Raw genomic sequence first — 14,468 nt, 5'->3', positions numbered from 1 at the left:
AATATATAGCATGTGCATAATTAAATATGCATATCAATTATAAAATTTTGATAGTAAAAATAAGAATACAAATATAATATTTAATATCAAAAAATATGACTAATTTATTGTATGAATGACAAAGAATTTGAAATCAAAAATAATTCTAAAAATAGATTTGTTTATTATAAAATTAAAAAGATATAATATATTTAAAGTTAATCTTAATCTCAACCTTTCAAAAGTATTGAAGAATAAAAAAAAATCATTAGAGCATAATAAAAGTTTTGAAGTATAATATGACATATTTATCAATATAAAAAATACAAAATACAAAAAATAACAAAACATTTTTTAATTTTAGCTAAGAGAGCATAGTCTAAATAATTTTTATTGTTAAGTATACTTGTTGGTTTAGAAGGCACTCTAATGACTTCGAGATTTAATAATAGAAACAATGATTAGATTAACATATCCTAAGTTGCTACATGCATATGATAAATTATTATATACACACCCAAGAAAAATAGAGGTCTTTAATTGGTTAATTATTCTTAAATAGAGCTTATCACCTATGATAGCTATAGAATGCTCAAAGGGGTGGAAGTCCCTATGTGATAGTCTAGCTAGCTGATTAGCAAGTATGAAGAAAAGGCAACATCTCTATGAGAGTTTGTGGAGGCAATGAATTTTGAATGAACCTTGTAATTTTGTAATCTCTATGTTCTTTTTCAAATTCCTAGACTTGCATTTTGTGTGTATCTCTTTTGGTGTCTCTCACTTCTTTCCTTTCCCAACTCTCTTGTTCTCTATTTTCTTGTCTGACATTCTTGTTCCTTCCTTCTCTTTCATAATGTTCTCATTCTTGTTCTCTCCTTCTCTTTCATAATGAGCCTTCTCCCACCAGACTTAAAAAAATGTACAACTCATGGAAAGAGCTGCTCAAAGACATCCAAACCTATTTATTCATACAAACAATTGTTGCTTCCCTGACCCTTGCCGTCATCACAAATGTAATGCTCTACACAATAACAACCAACTAATTAGAGGCCACCATTTTTATTGAATGTGCATATAGCAGTTTGGAATGTGTGTGTTACAACTTGGACTGTGTGCTTGTAGCCTGAGTCTAGAAACAATCACATATGCAATGCAACAAGGTGTCAAATCCCATCGGAGGGCGGGGAGGTGGTACGCACTTTCACTTTCTCGTATGCTTCTAGCCTGCGCGTGTCTGGAAGGCTGCTTATCTTTGCTTTGTTGCTGTTACTGGTGTAACTAGGGACCACTTTGGAGAATGAGGGGAGTGACTTTTGAAACACAAAGAGGTTTAGGGCTGCTTGGTAGAGTCATGGAATCGGTTAAAGTTGCTCTTGGAATAGCATTCCAAACGGCAACTGGGTGCTTCGTATGTTGTGGCCACTGCGCCCCTTACTAGTATCGTTACTAAGTGGTGACATACTATTCCAACAAACAAAACCAAAACTAGGAAAGAGTAACTGAAGTAGCGACGCCCTGCCGCCACTCTTCGGCACACACTTCGACAGGAGGCGTAATGTTCATTATGGATGGTTACGAAATACACATCTTGTGAAAAACATTGTATCCGCCAAGCTGATAGTACTTCAACCTGATCCATCTTCCTTAATAGGTCGAAGAGGTATCTACGCTTCATTACGCATTGCAAGGCAGTCATCCACAACCAGCGTAAACATGGTTGGTATGTGTGTGTTTGAATGTGTATATATAGATATATGTAAGGAAATATAATTGTATATATTTGCACCCATGCAAAAATCTCGCAACAAACTTCTAAGATACCGATTCGTAACCCTACCATTCATCAACTCATACCTATCGAATTCTACCTGAAATCTTGCGTAATTAACCCTCATTCTATAATGCTCCTCGTTAAACAATCTCGTGGGTCTCTAAATGCATAAACACCGCAGCACGGACCTCGTTGCGTGCTACGGAATTGATGACTTCACGACAACCACGCTTTGGCAGGATCCGTTGAACTTCAGACAATACAGTGACAAGAGCAGACAGGAGAAGAGTCAGCAAAGATATAAGCTCTTAACGATGGCGATGGTGGCAGGTGCTAGTCTCGTTTCCGGAAATTTGTTGTAGTCAACGGGTTTCTCAAGATGTCTTTCGCAATGTTATTTAAGATCGTTGCAAATGCCATTCACGGCACAAAATATTTTTCACGAGTACGACGATGTTGCCTGCATTCATCGTGGTTCGTAACCCTAAAACCACCAACTTTGACAGGGAAGAGGTTTTCGATCTGCACTGATTTTTCCCTCTATTTATAGAATATGAATCAACTATAACAATAAATATATGGGGGTTGGATGAGATGATGTAGGAAAGTAAATGAAGGCTAAGAGATGTTCATATTGTGACACAAATTGTCTAGTGCCGGACAAAAAACAGACCAAAAAATAGAAAAAAAATGTGTACTAATTCATTGAAGGGTTTATGAAGTTAACGAAATATTCAAAATCTAAAATTTGAGAGCAAATGACAATATGAAGTGCAACAGATCAAATAAAAATAAAAATAGCATACACAAAACATTTGGTGGTACTTTTGAAGACATGTACTGTTGGTAGAGGGGGAAAAAAAAAAAAAAAAAAAAAAAAGAGAGAGAGAGAGAGAGAGAAAGAAAGAAAGAAAGAAAGAAAGAAAGAAACACACACACACACACAGACACACACCAGGGAGTTATTCAAGCATTTTGGCTTGCATGGAAACCATACAGCTGAAAAGCTTGCAGAGAAACTATGACAAAGACAGTTATAAAAAATATTGTATGATTCCATCACACAGTATTATTCCTTTGAATGAGATTGACATTGATTCAAATGCTCCACAAAATTTATTGACTGAAGGCGGACCATGTGATTTGCAATTTATCAAGTCCAATTTGTCTCAATTAGAAAACAAGGAAAGGAAGAAACTCACAACTGCAAATGTTGAGGAGTTAATTTATGCGTTACAAAAAGGAAGTAGTCGCTGTAAAATTGAAGCTGCCATAACTATTAGATTTTTAGTAGCATCATACGATAATTTTCAATCAATACTAATTGAAGCTGAGGGTGTAGGTCCTTTAGTTGATCTTCTCAAATATAAAGCAGAGGAGTCTCATTGGCCTTTGGAGTTAAGGGAAAAAACATCTATTACAGTCCAAGCAGAAGCAGCTCTTGCAATAGCTAGTTTGTGTGCCAACAATGATAATATGAAAGATGTTATTGGTGCTGCTGGGGCTATTCCATTACTTTGCGATCTTATATGGTAAGATATCAAAAACCAAGACATGTCCTTTCAAAAATTAAATATTATGTAAAGACATTTGAAAAGTTATGAGTGCTTGTGCATATATATATATATATATATATATATAATGTAATTCTTCAAGTTACATAATAGAGTTATTGAGTTATTCAATAATTTTTCATAAACATCTATTAGTATCGATTTTTACTTTTGTAAACACAACACTTTTCTTGTTTAATGTAGTTTCAATGAACGTAATCACAATCCAATGGATACTTTGAATCACATTAGCAAAGATATGATCCCATTTTTTGCTCTTGCACAAGATGCTAGTGTTGGAGCTCTTTTATGTCTTTCAACAGGTGAAAAAAACAAAGCAGTGTTAAGTGCTACACCTGCCATACTTCCAATATTAATTTGCATGATTGACCAGGGAACAAATTTTGGAAGGTGACTACACTTTGAAAACCCTCAAAAATAATATTACGTTGCTACAAATTTTTAATAGGGTAATTTTTATTTCATAAATTTTATTTTATTTCATTATTTGGATAAGTAGTGAATAATTTCAATATTAAACTATAAATATATATATTCTAAGTCATCAAATTATGTTTTTTCTTTGTATTTCTCAATAATTCTTATTAGTCTTGTACGAAAAAGATACATTTTGCAGATTATTTTATTATTCAATTCTTTTGATTTTATAATTTAATGTAGTTATTGTATAATATATACATTTTTAATAGGATAGCTGCTGCAAACGTGATTGCTAATTTGGCAATTGGAAAGCATGGTAATTACAACCAACTCATCTTAGGACAAGAAGCAGGAGCTATCAATCCATTATTGCATTTACTCAAGCATAGTTCTTCTAAAGCTAAAAAAATTGCAATCGAAGCACTTGAAAATTTAGCATTGTGTAATTGGAATAGAAAAAGAAAGTTACAAGAAAGCAGTATTCAATACTTGATGCAAACACAAGAACACAAAAAATTAATTGAGCCTGAGACAACAAAAGGTATTAACTTAAAGACTTGGAAACTGCCTATCCCATCTTTACTTATTCCACCACAAAGTGAAACAAGATCATTTGAAATATGTACAAATGGATATGAAAAGGATCTGAAAAACAAAACTGAAGAATCCTGTAAAACTATAGAATATGAAAACTCCATGTTTACAAACAAAGATGATGTGATAGATTCAACTGGGTTTTCAATCAGAGAAGAGGACTTGTACCATTTAAATAATCATATCTATGACAATTTGGAAGTTGCAGAAGATTCATCTTTACTGCAACAACACAATTCAAAAATTGAATCTCTTGTATTGGGAAGTAATTTTTTTTCTTCTTTTGATCTTACTTCAACAGTTGCACCTCCATTAGTAGGACAACCTTCTGTTCAAGTTGATGCCATGATGCAAAACATGAAACAACCTTTACCACCACTATTAAATATCAAGAGAATGAAAATGACCATAAATGATAGCAATGATTGTCATTCACAATCACAACCCAAAGTAAACAATTCAATCACCAATTCGAAAGAACTTGAATTTAACCATCAAAACACCATCAATTCTATGCAAACTCATTACTTGGATTCAAATCAACAAAATAAAACAAAACTCACTCCTTGCAACATTGACAAAGAACCAGTCAACCAACTAAAGGAGACCTTTTCATTTAACAAAGAATTCATGTTTCCAAAAGAAAATGAGGACCAACAACACAAGCAATGTCTTGATGTGGACAATCAACTTGTTGCCAGCAGCATTGTTGCCTTAGTGAGTGCACTATCTATCCCAAATCCAAGTGCTCAAGAATTTGCTGTATTGGCATTAATGCTACTTGCCTCTCAAGGAGGATTTGAAGTTAAAACAGCAATAGCTGACATTGGTAAGAGCTTTTAACTCAACCCCCTCCCATTGAACATCAGAACAAAGAAACACAAATGCTCACATACAAACAAACAAACAAAAAAAACAAACAAACAAACAAACAAACAAAAAACATGTTGATTCATCCATGTAGGTGCCATTCCCCTGCTGCTGAATATGGTGGACTCATCGCCATATCCCATGATAAGAGAGTCAGCGGCGGCGGCCATAGCCAAGTTGGTGGCGAGCCATCCGGGCAACAGAGCGCAGGTAATAAGAGGCGGCGGCGTCCAAGCCATGGTGACCATGGCTCGCTGGGCCACCACGCTGCCGCAGGACGCCGCGTCCGCTTCCGAGCCGAACGGCAGAGCGAACATCCAAGCCGCGGCGCTGGCGGCGGTGCTGAACCTGGGCAACCTGCAAGAGCGGCACAGCAACCAGCTGGGCCTGCACGCCGGGCTGCCCTTGTCACTCCGCATGCTGGAGAGCGACGACCCTCGCGACGCCGCGGCCAGTGCCGCGGCGCTGCACACGCTCCGCGCCTCGCTCGCCTCCGCTGCGGATTGCATGCGCGCTGCTGCTCGGCCCTGGCTGCACGCTGCCCCCGGCAGCGTCTCCTCCCACATGCTCTCTGCGCTCCTGTGCCTCGCCCGCAGCACCTCTAGGTGCTGTCGAGCCGCTGCCATTGATGCGCTGATTGGGCTGAAGCACCCCGTGGGTGGTGCTTCGATGGGTTCCTCCCGGGTGGATACAGAGGAAGCTGCTCTTCGAGACTGCGATTCTGCGGAGACTGCTCGGCTTGACGGTGTCTACATTCTCTCTACTATGTTGGGTTCGTGTCCCAGTTTTGCGCGAGAGAATGTTACTTCCGCGTTTGCGTATGCCATGGCAAGTGACAAACTCAGTGTTTGTGTCGTGGATGAAGAACTTATAATTCAGAAGCTTATGATGTATGTGACTTACGGTACTTTCTTTTCTTTTACTTTTTTCTTTGTGTTGTGAAAAATAGTATTATTTCTGTTGATCTTTTCCTGGTCATACGTATATTACACAATGTGTTATCGACATGCTCTGATTTGAAGAGTGGAAAAGTTGAGATAACGAAACAATATCCACAACTGTCTTTTTTTTAATATTCTACGAGTCTAGGATCTTGGAGGAAGGACCGACCATCGCCACACGAGTGTCGGCAGCAGCCTCGATAGCGACCATCGGAGCTCGGAAGAAAAGGCTCAACGCCCTTTCGAAAGAGAACATTCTGTTGCTGGTGAAAATTCTGGTTTCAAATGAATCGAAAATCAACCAGTGGGAAATGCATTTATTTGATGATCCAAACAAAACTAACAACAGTCGGGATAATTTCTCGTTGCCGCATGTTCTGCTTCGTGAACACATCATCGCCATCGTCGTTTATATCGCTCTCTCAGGAGATTATAGAAAACAACTTCTCATTGATGTTGGAATGGCACCTATTTTGGTTGGAGTCCTGCGAGTGAGTTCGTCCTTTATCGTCTAGTATTAGTATTGATAATTAATCCTGTTTCTATCCACTTCACTTTTCTTCGAAGTATATTATTCCGTGAATTATAGACATGTATTTACGAATGTGACTTTATCCAACAGAAATGTCTATTTGAGTCACACACGCAAGGATCGTGGCAATATATGCAATTGACTTCGGACAATAATAGAAGAATGTGTGGGGTTCCTCCATACCTTCATGTCACACAAGAATTCGCGACAATGGGACTTATCATGTTGGCGGATAAGAGCATTGAAACAACTGAGAAAATTGTGGAATCTGGCGGTGTTTTTCTTTTGGTGAAAATGTTGTCGGCTACGACGGGATGCCAAGAAAAACTTGGTGCTAATTGGAGCGAGGTACACAATTTAATTATAATTATTTTCATTTTTAAAAAAAATCAAACAAATCATTCCGAAGTGTATTAATTGCAGAACAATTGACAATTTAAGTATATTTTAAAGGTATAATTCATTAACCAACTATATGCAGATAGGTTGAATAGGCTCTTGATAAATACTTCATACTTGTTTACAATACATGTTATATTTTTATTAATAAATTTGTTTCATTTTGATAGATGGCCGCTGCAGCGCTACTGACAATGGCAGGAAGCCAAAATGCCCGGGAAGAAATAGTCCGTGTTGGTGGTGTCTCTTCTCTTGTTCAAGTGCTCAAAGGTGAAGGCGGAGCATGTGGGTTTTCATTTACAGGTATTTCACAAATTTCTAAAACTGAAGATCTTGTTTCTACACGATATATGTAAATGTACATGTACAAATATTTGTGTATGCGCGAATGCTAAGACAGGCTCTATGCTCAACTCATTTAATTGTCATGATATTGTATTGAAAATCAACAGGCTTGGCAGCAATGGCACAGCTCATAGGAGTACTGGGACTCAACAATGAAGAAACCAAAGCTCGCATGGCTGAAGAAGGAGCGGTAAAATGTTTAGTCGAAATCTTAACGGGAGGAAGCAAGTGTTACCTTCAACCATCCACAGTCACCAACAACGAACACAACCTAGAATACGTAGCTCTCACCCAAGAAGCAGCAGCAGCTGCACTTGCAACGGTAGTTCTACACTGTCAACCCAACGCTGAGGCAGCGGTCCAAGCTGGCGCCATCGAGCCCCTGGTGAAGCTACTGGGACCACCAATCGCTTCATGCGACCACCCGACATTCAACTCTGAAACTCACGCGCTTCTACCTTCAACATACAAAGCCATGAGAAGCAAAATCAGCCTCGCAGGAAACAAACTGGCAGCAGCGAACGGCGCCGCGAAACTGGCATCGGAACTGGGCGACTCAACCATGAACACCAGCGAGGATAACTTTGCCACTAGGGCTAGCATTGGAGGACCCTTGGCAGCCATGGCGGCATTGGGCAACATGGTTTCGTGCTATCCTCCGTGTTGGCGAGAGATCGTGGATACCGGAGCGGCGCCGAGGCTCGCAAATCTGCTCAGTGGCGGTAGCTCTGAACTGAACACGGGACTATCGCAGGCTGAGGCTGATTCGCATGAGACTTGTGCGACCAAAACTCAAGAGAGCGCGGCTCTTGTTCTGGATCTGCTTATAGATTGTGAGGAAATTCATCGCTCGGCGTAAATTTTCTCTGCAACTGAGACGCCGACGACGACGAGGAGGTCTCGAAAACAAGCTCCGCGTCCAAATGGATGAACGATGTCTTCTTCATCGACAACGCGGTAGATGATATAATTTTCATTCGTTAGTGTATTTCTCTTATGTTCCTTGCTTTTAGGGCATTGAAGAGCTTCTTTTTTTTTTACATAAAAACTAGAAGCATAACTTCTTGCGGTTATGGTAGAAAGAAAATTAGATTTAAGATGTGTATGTATATATATTCATGTATGTATATATATTCATGTATGTATATATATTCATGTATGTATTTTAAATGATTAAATTGATTATGTTTGAAATAATGCTGGTTTCTATTGTAAATTGGACAACATGAAACACATGATTATTTATTTATATACTTATTTTTGTTTCTTTGGTTTGGTTCTAGAGATGAGTGTTACATTATATAAACTTATGGGTAATGTCATAATGTTTACAATCCGTTTTGGAATTTTTATTTCATGACGAGATGGATTGTTACAAGCAAATATATGTGTTTAAGTTTTGGAATTTTGAAGAGTAGTTCAAAAAATGTCAAGAATTTTATGGAAAATATTTTGAATGAGAATCTATGATATTTTTTATTTGATCGCCTTAAAATAATTTTAAGTATATATTTATTGTCATTCAGAGACTTCATATATATATATATATATATATATATATATAATACTGTTTTAAACGAATTGGGATTTGATCAAATTTAAACACATCTGTATTATTTTTGTATCCAATACCAAAGGGGTTTCTTTCTAGTATATGTTTGAATTTAAATGTATATATATATATATATATATATATATGTGTGTGTGTGTGTGTATACACATACATGTACTAAACTTTGTTCCAAGAACGTAATTTTATGCCTTTTACATCTAAAAAAACAAAAAAAATATATGTATGTAAGTATGTAAAAAACTAGAAATAATAATAAAACTTTAATCTTTAACAATTAATTGTTATTGTGAAGTACTAGATTACTTTTTCAGCGTTATAAATCTCTTATTTAGATTTTTCACATAATAGATTAATGTAATATAATTTATTTTAATTTATAAGAATTTCAATCTCTTGTCATATCATATCTAAAAATAATTAAAGGACGTATAAAAACTAAAATCCATATTGTAATTGAAAATTTGTACTTTTCATAACTTGAACCACTTTTGTACTCATAAATAAAAACTATACCTGGAGTTAATGTGATATATATATATATATATATATATACATATATACATACATACTACAAATCTTGTTTTGTAATAAAATTCAAATAGGGTATCTAATTGAAAATATCCTCTTTTTCTCTTTCATTTCTATTCTCTCACTCTCAAGTTAAAGAAGTTGCCTTTTATCATGGTTTTTTCTTTTAGTTGTTGTTATCATTTTTTTAGTTGTAAACTTTTATTGAATCATTGCAAAATTCCCTAAATCCCTTTTTGCAATAACAAGTTATTTTGCATAAAATTAAAAACTTTTTACTTTATTGTATAGGTCTTTATACATACATATATACATGCATACATCAAACCAACTTAAATATAAATAAAGTAAATCATAAAATTTACTTTCAAAAAAATATCTATACATGTTATTTTTTAATTACAAATAATTTTGAAAATAAAAATTCTATATATATATATATATAATTTTAAACTTTTACTAAAGATATCAATTAACAATCTTGTAAGTAAACTAAAAACAAGATCCAAGTAGTATTGAAATAATTTGAAATTCTATTAATATATACAATGTATGTATACATATGATGCAGAACTGAACCGGAAATAGAAATTATATACCTCACAATTACTGCATGATTTTAGTTTCATATAATATGTGATATTAAACAGAATTATGTTTATAAAAATAATTATTTTGCCAGGAGCATTTGCAGTTGACAGGGCAATAATGTAGGTTAGAACACAAAATGGTGACAAGTGCATTTAAAAATCACCCAGCTTTGTGTTCTCAATATTATTGTAATTCTTATTTTAAATGTATAATTCAACTTCTTTTTAAATGCTCAAAAATAAGAAAAAAATATATTTATAATTGAATTATCTATATTTTACCATAAAAAAAAATAAAAAAGAAAAAAAATCCTTCCATGAAGATGTAGTTGTATAAGCCTAACTATTTCTCATATAACATAACACTTATTTTTTTATGATTTTTTCATTTGGGAGATGAATTAGGAGCCCATGTGAAGTTAAATAAAAGCACAATGAGAATAATTTGCTCTGATTCTTGCACTGTGATTCTCTGAAACGAATTCCAATTATCAAACAACAAATGCCACAAATAAAATTACACCCTATTAGTTTATTTCCAAGATTCAAAATCTACAAGTTAGCATGGCATATTACATCAGCATAATCTTTAATCCACTAACAAAAATCAAGACCCAAACAACAAACATTAAAATCAAGTGTGCAATAAAAACCAAACAATGACAAGTTGGTAATCTAACTTGACTATCATTGAAACAACGACAAGTAACAATGACAAGTTGGTAATCCCAGTTGTAAAACACTCCAATTGTGCTTGTTTCATGCTACCATAAAGATAATGACTATTTGATGTGGCCATAAAATTAAAAATTAAAATAACTGTAAAAATGAACATCAAAATATTTAAAAAATCACTTGCACGATCTTTCCATGTAACAACAAACAACCAAATAAACTAAAGTGTCTCTCTCTCTCTCTCTCTCTATATATATATATATATATATATATTCACACACACACACACACACACACATATATATATATATATATAGATAATTTATTTTTGAAGGTGTGGTAATTGAAAGAAACCAAGTCACATCAAGTCAAGTTATAGAGGCCAAGACATGGCCTTGGTTACGCCAAGTGGGATATGGACTTTGAACCAAACCCCCAAGTCAAAAAAATTGAGTTCTTTATTAGTGTCAAAAATTTAATTAATTAATTAACTAAATTGAGAGGGGAGATGTGACAACGCCACGTGGCCAGAGCTCTTTGGAATGTTGAGGGGATTGGCACAAGTGGGAGTTTCCTTTAAAATGTTGCCAACCTCAACCTTTCCAAATGTCCATTAAAATTGCTTGAAGGCCCTTCAACTCCACTCCCTTCTCTCCCAAATGGTAGGTGAATTTATACCAAAAAAACCCCCCTTTTTTGAATTTTATGTTGCACTGATTGTTCAATATGTTGGTGATTTCACTTCATCACCTCCTCCTATAAAAAGCAAAACCGACTTATAGGCACAAAACTTGAACCTTTTGTCATTATATGATTTGTTAAATGTGGTTTTTTTTGGACCTGTAAGTTGTGCTAAACTTTATGTTTTTTTTTTTTTTTTTTTTTTTTTTTTAATCAAATCATTGGTTTGCAATGTTGGTATCTTTTGTTTTGACTTGGGGGACAATGAAGAATTAACTGTTCAGGAGCTTTGCTTTGTGTTATCCACAGGTGGAGAGAGAGTGTGTGTGTGTACAAGAGAGAAAGCACAAAAGATGGTTGTCAATATTCAACACAAGGTAGGTAAGTATTGCAAAAGGCCACCACCAACCCATCTCTATATTTTGTTGTACTCACCACCCCACGCATCGCCCCCTTTTCCCACTCACCCTCAGTTCCTTCTTTTTGCACACCTAAATTAATATATATATATATATATATATGTAGCTTTTCATTTAAATAATGTTATGTGCAAGGTATGTTGTGCATTATATCATTGAAACCAAAAAGTTCATATCTATTTCAAAACTTTCAAAATTGCAAATGTAAAGATCCTTGAATTTATTATGAATTTATTTAAAACATAAACATTTGCAAGTTTGGATTTTGACTATCATTTTCTTTACAGATTCTTTACCTTGATCAACTGCCTGGATGTCAACATTGTGCCATAAATATGTGTGAATATTGAAATGTATTTTATAGCATCAGCTTTTTGTGTGATGGTTTCACTCTTATTGACAAGTGTAATTTGAAATAGATAAGGTTGGTTATATGAAATTTATAAAATAAATAAATAAATAAATAAATAGAATCTTATTCTGGTTTTGACTTTTTTAAATCCAAAATATGTATTTTTGTTTAGTGTCACTAATTGACCTGGAGTTGTAGCAACATTGGTTCTAATCATGGTAATTACAATTTTGAAATAATTTAGACTTTGTATGATATTCCATATTAACTATTAAAATTTTTCAAAAACACTAAATTATTGTATTATTTTACTGCTATTTGTACACAAGGTTTTTTGTAGTCTTGTAATATAGATTACAAATTCTTATACAAAAACAAATCAAGCTTTGCATTGGAGACATGCTAGAGTCTCAACAAGATTTAAATTTATTCCACTTGCATATTTTATAATTTCATGAAATAGCTCGTCTATATGTGTAGACACATACACTCACTTAAAGGTCTTTAAGTGGACCTTAAATCAATTTAGTAATCATGGTGAATGTGGTTGGTTTTTATTGGTTTGAGATCCAATAGTGGAGAAATTAATGTAGATGTCATTTTCTTTTCATGATAGTTGGGATGGGTGGGTCAATTTAGTAAAAGCCTCAGTCTATATAACATTCCCCTCTACATACATACATATATTTCAAAGTTAGCATTCTCAACATTTATGACATATCTTGACTGAGTAAACTATGCATGGACTACTTAATTTTGAAATTGAAACAACATTAACTAATATTAATCCTTCCCTTCTCCCCTTTAATGTTTTTGTTGGTTGTTTTTGTCTCCTTTGCCTTTTTGGGTCATGCCAGCGTTCCAGGCGAACAGAGCATGGGGAGTATATTTCATTCATTTCCTGTTTTCATCCATCCATTCACATCAGATGTGTGAGGGAAGGAGGGAGAAGTGTACAAACCAAGGCCAGGCCTTTCAGGTAACCATGGAAGTGCCATGAGTCCTCCTCTGCCCCTCATTATTTCATCCATCCAAACGAGTTTCACATTTTCATCCACTTCTATTCATCCTTTCACCTCCCTTCTACCCTCCTCATTTCTTTTTGCTTATAAATTGAACTTTTCTTTTAATCTCTCTATCTTTCCTACTTCCATAAAAGACTTTCAATTGCTTTTTTGATGAGCGTTAGTTGATTGTGTAATTAAATACTTAATAATTCATAAATTCAAATAAATCATCAAAAATTACATAAATTTCCAAACTCAAATCGAAGTAAAACAACACTGAAAATTTTAAAATAAAAGGCTCCTGAAAAAACATTAATAAACAGAGAGTCAAACAATCGAAACAGGCCATTGTCTGATCTGTAATTTTAAAAAATAAGAAGTCCATTAGAATTCATTCATTCATTCAAGAACAATTCTTACTTCCTTACACAAATAATTTATGCATAGACTATGCAGTTAGAATAAACTCTTTTGTTCTAAAGCATAATATTCAAACAATCTATCTTCTTAACAAAATAAAATTAAATACACAGCCAATTATACTTGATTGAAGTATTTGTATAGTAACTTTAATTAAATTTTAAGTTAATATTCACATTTCTTCTAATAATTTTAAATATAAGTATTTTTAATCAAGAAAAAATCAATATAAACAGTACCATCATAATTTTAAAGAAAATTAATTATGTTGAAATTATAATAATTTTTTTTTCAGAATAAGTTTTTTGTGAAACAGCCATTGAAATCCTAAACAGAAAAAACTACTGACAATATTCTTGGAGGTAGTTATTAAATACTAATATTTTTGAGGTATTTTTTAACAATATATGATATGAATATAAGTGTTTGTTATTATGATAGATTTTCCAGTAAAACACCAATAAGCATACTGTTTTATAATGTGTTCATATAAAAATAAAAACAGAGTAACTACTGTGATATTTACACCAGTATTCTCTAAAATAATATATTAAAAAAATAAAAATAAAAAAACCCCAAAGTTCTACTAAAAATGATTAAAAGTTTTAATCCCATTTAAATACTTAATATTTATAATTATTTATAATAATACTATTTGAAAGTAAGTAAGATATGTCAACATAATAAATATTTAAAATTGATATTTTAAAAAAATGATATAACATTGCTGATTTTATTAGATTGCGTACAATTTTTGATTTAAAAGTTAATAAACCAAGAAATAAAATAAAATTGAAA

At 33.8% G+C, this 14,468-nt stretch overlaps 1 protein-coding gene across 11 annotated transcripts; it reads left to right on the top strand.

Moving 5' to 3' along the window:
- The first annotated feature begins 1,368 nt into the window (after window positions 1–1,368).
- On the top strand, window positions 1,369–8,622 carry LOC112273192 (uncharacterized). 11 transcript variants are annotated; one of them, XM_073529168.2, is made up of 10 exons: window positions 1,369–1,639; window positions 1,990–2,080; window positions 2,354–3,282; window positions 3,508–3,714; window positions 4,014–5,167; window positions 5,303–6,098; window positions 6,298–6,640; window positions 6,772–7,029; window positions 7,251–7,383; window positions 7,533–8,622. In XM_073529168.2, the coding sequence occupies exons 3-10, from the start codon at window positions 2,735–2,737 to the stop codon at window positions 8,282–8,284; spliced, it is 4,191 nt and encodes a 1,396-aa protein (XP_073385269.1). In that variant the 5' UTR covers window positions 1,369–1,639; window positions 1,990–2,080; window positions 2,354–2,734; the 3' UTR covers window positions 8,285–8,622. The 11 variants fall into 11 exon arrangements, with proteins under 11 accessions (XP_073385269.1, XP_073385268.1, XP_073385267.1 ...); XM_073529167.2 differs by having other exon boundaries at window positions 1,373–1,695; XM_073529166.2 differs by having other exon boundaries at window positions 1,375–1,699.
- The last annotated feature ends 5,846 nt before the right edge of the window (window positions 8,623–14,468 follow it).

The sequence above is a fragment of the Physcomitrium patens genome, chromosome 20 (assembly GCF_059467195.1).
Source record: "Physcomitrium patens ecotype Gransden chromosome 20, ASM5946719v1, whole genome shotgun sequence".
Lineage (NCBI taxonomy): Eukaryota > Viridiplantae > Streptophyta > Bryopsida > Funariales > Funariaceae > Physcomitrium > Physcomitrium patens.
Note: the sequence above shows the minus strand (reverse complement) of the source record. Positions and strands in the feature narration are given on the sequence as shown.

Bases quoted from the DNA above. Each gene is read 5' to 3' on its own strand.
- LOC112273192 (XM_073529168.2), top strand. From the start codon at position 2,735: ATGGAAACCATACAGCTGAAAAGCTTGCAGAGAAACTATGACAAAGAC. The intron at 3,715-4,013 runs GTGACTACACTT...CATTTTTAATAG, and splicing joins CAGGGAACAAATTTTGGAAG to GATAGCTGCTGCAAACGTGA. The intron at 7,384-7,532 runs GTATTTCACAAA...GAAAATCAACAG, and splicing joins ATGTGGGTTTTCATTTACAG to GCTTGGCAGCAATGGCACAG.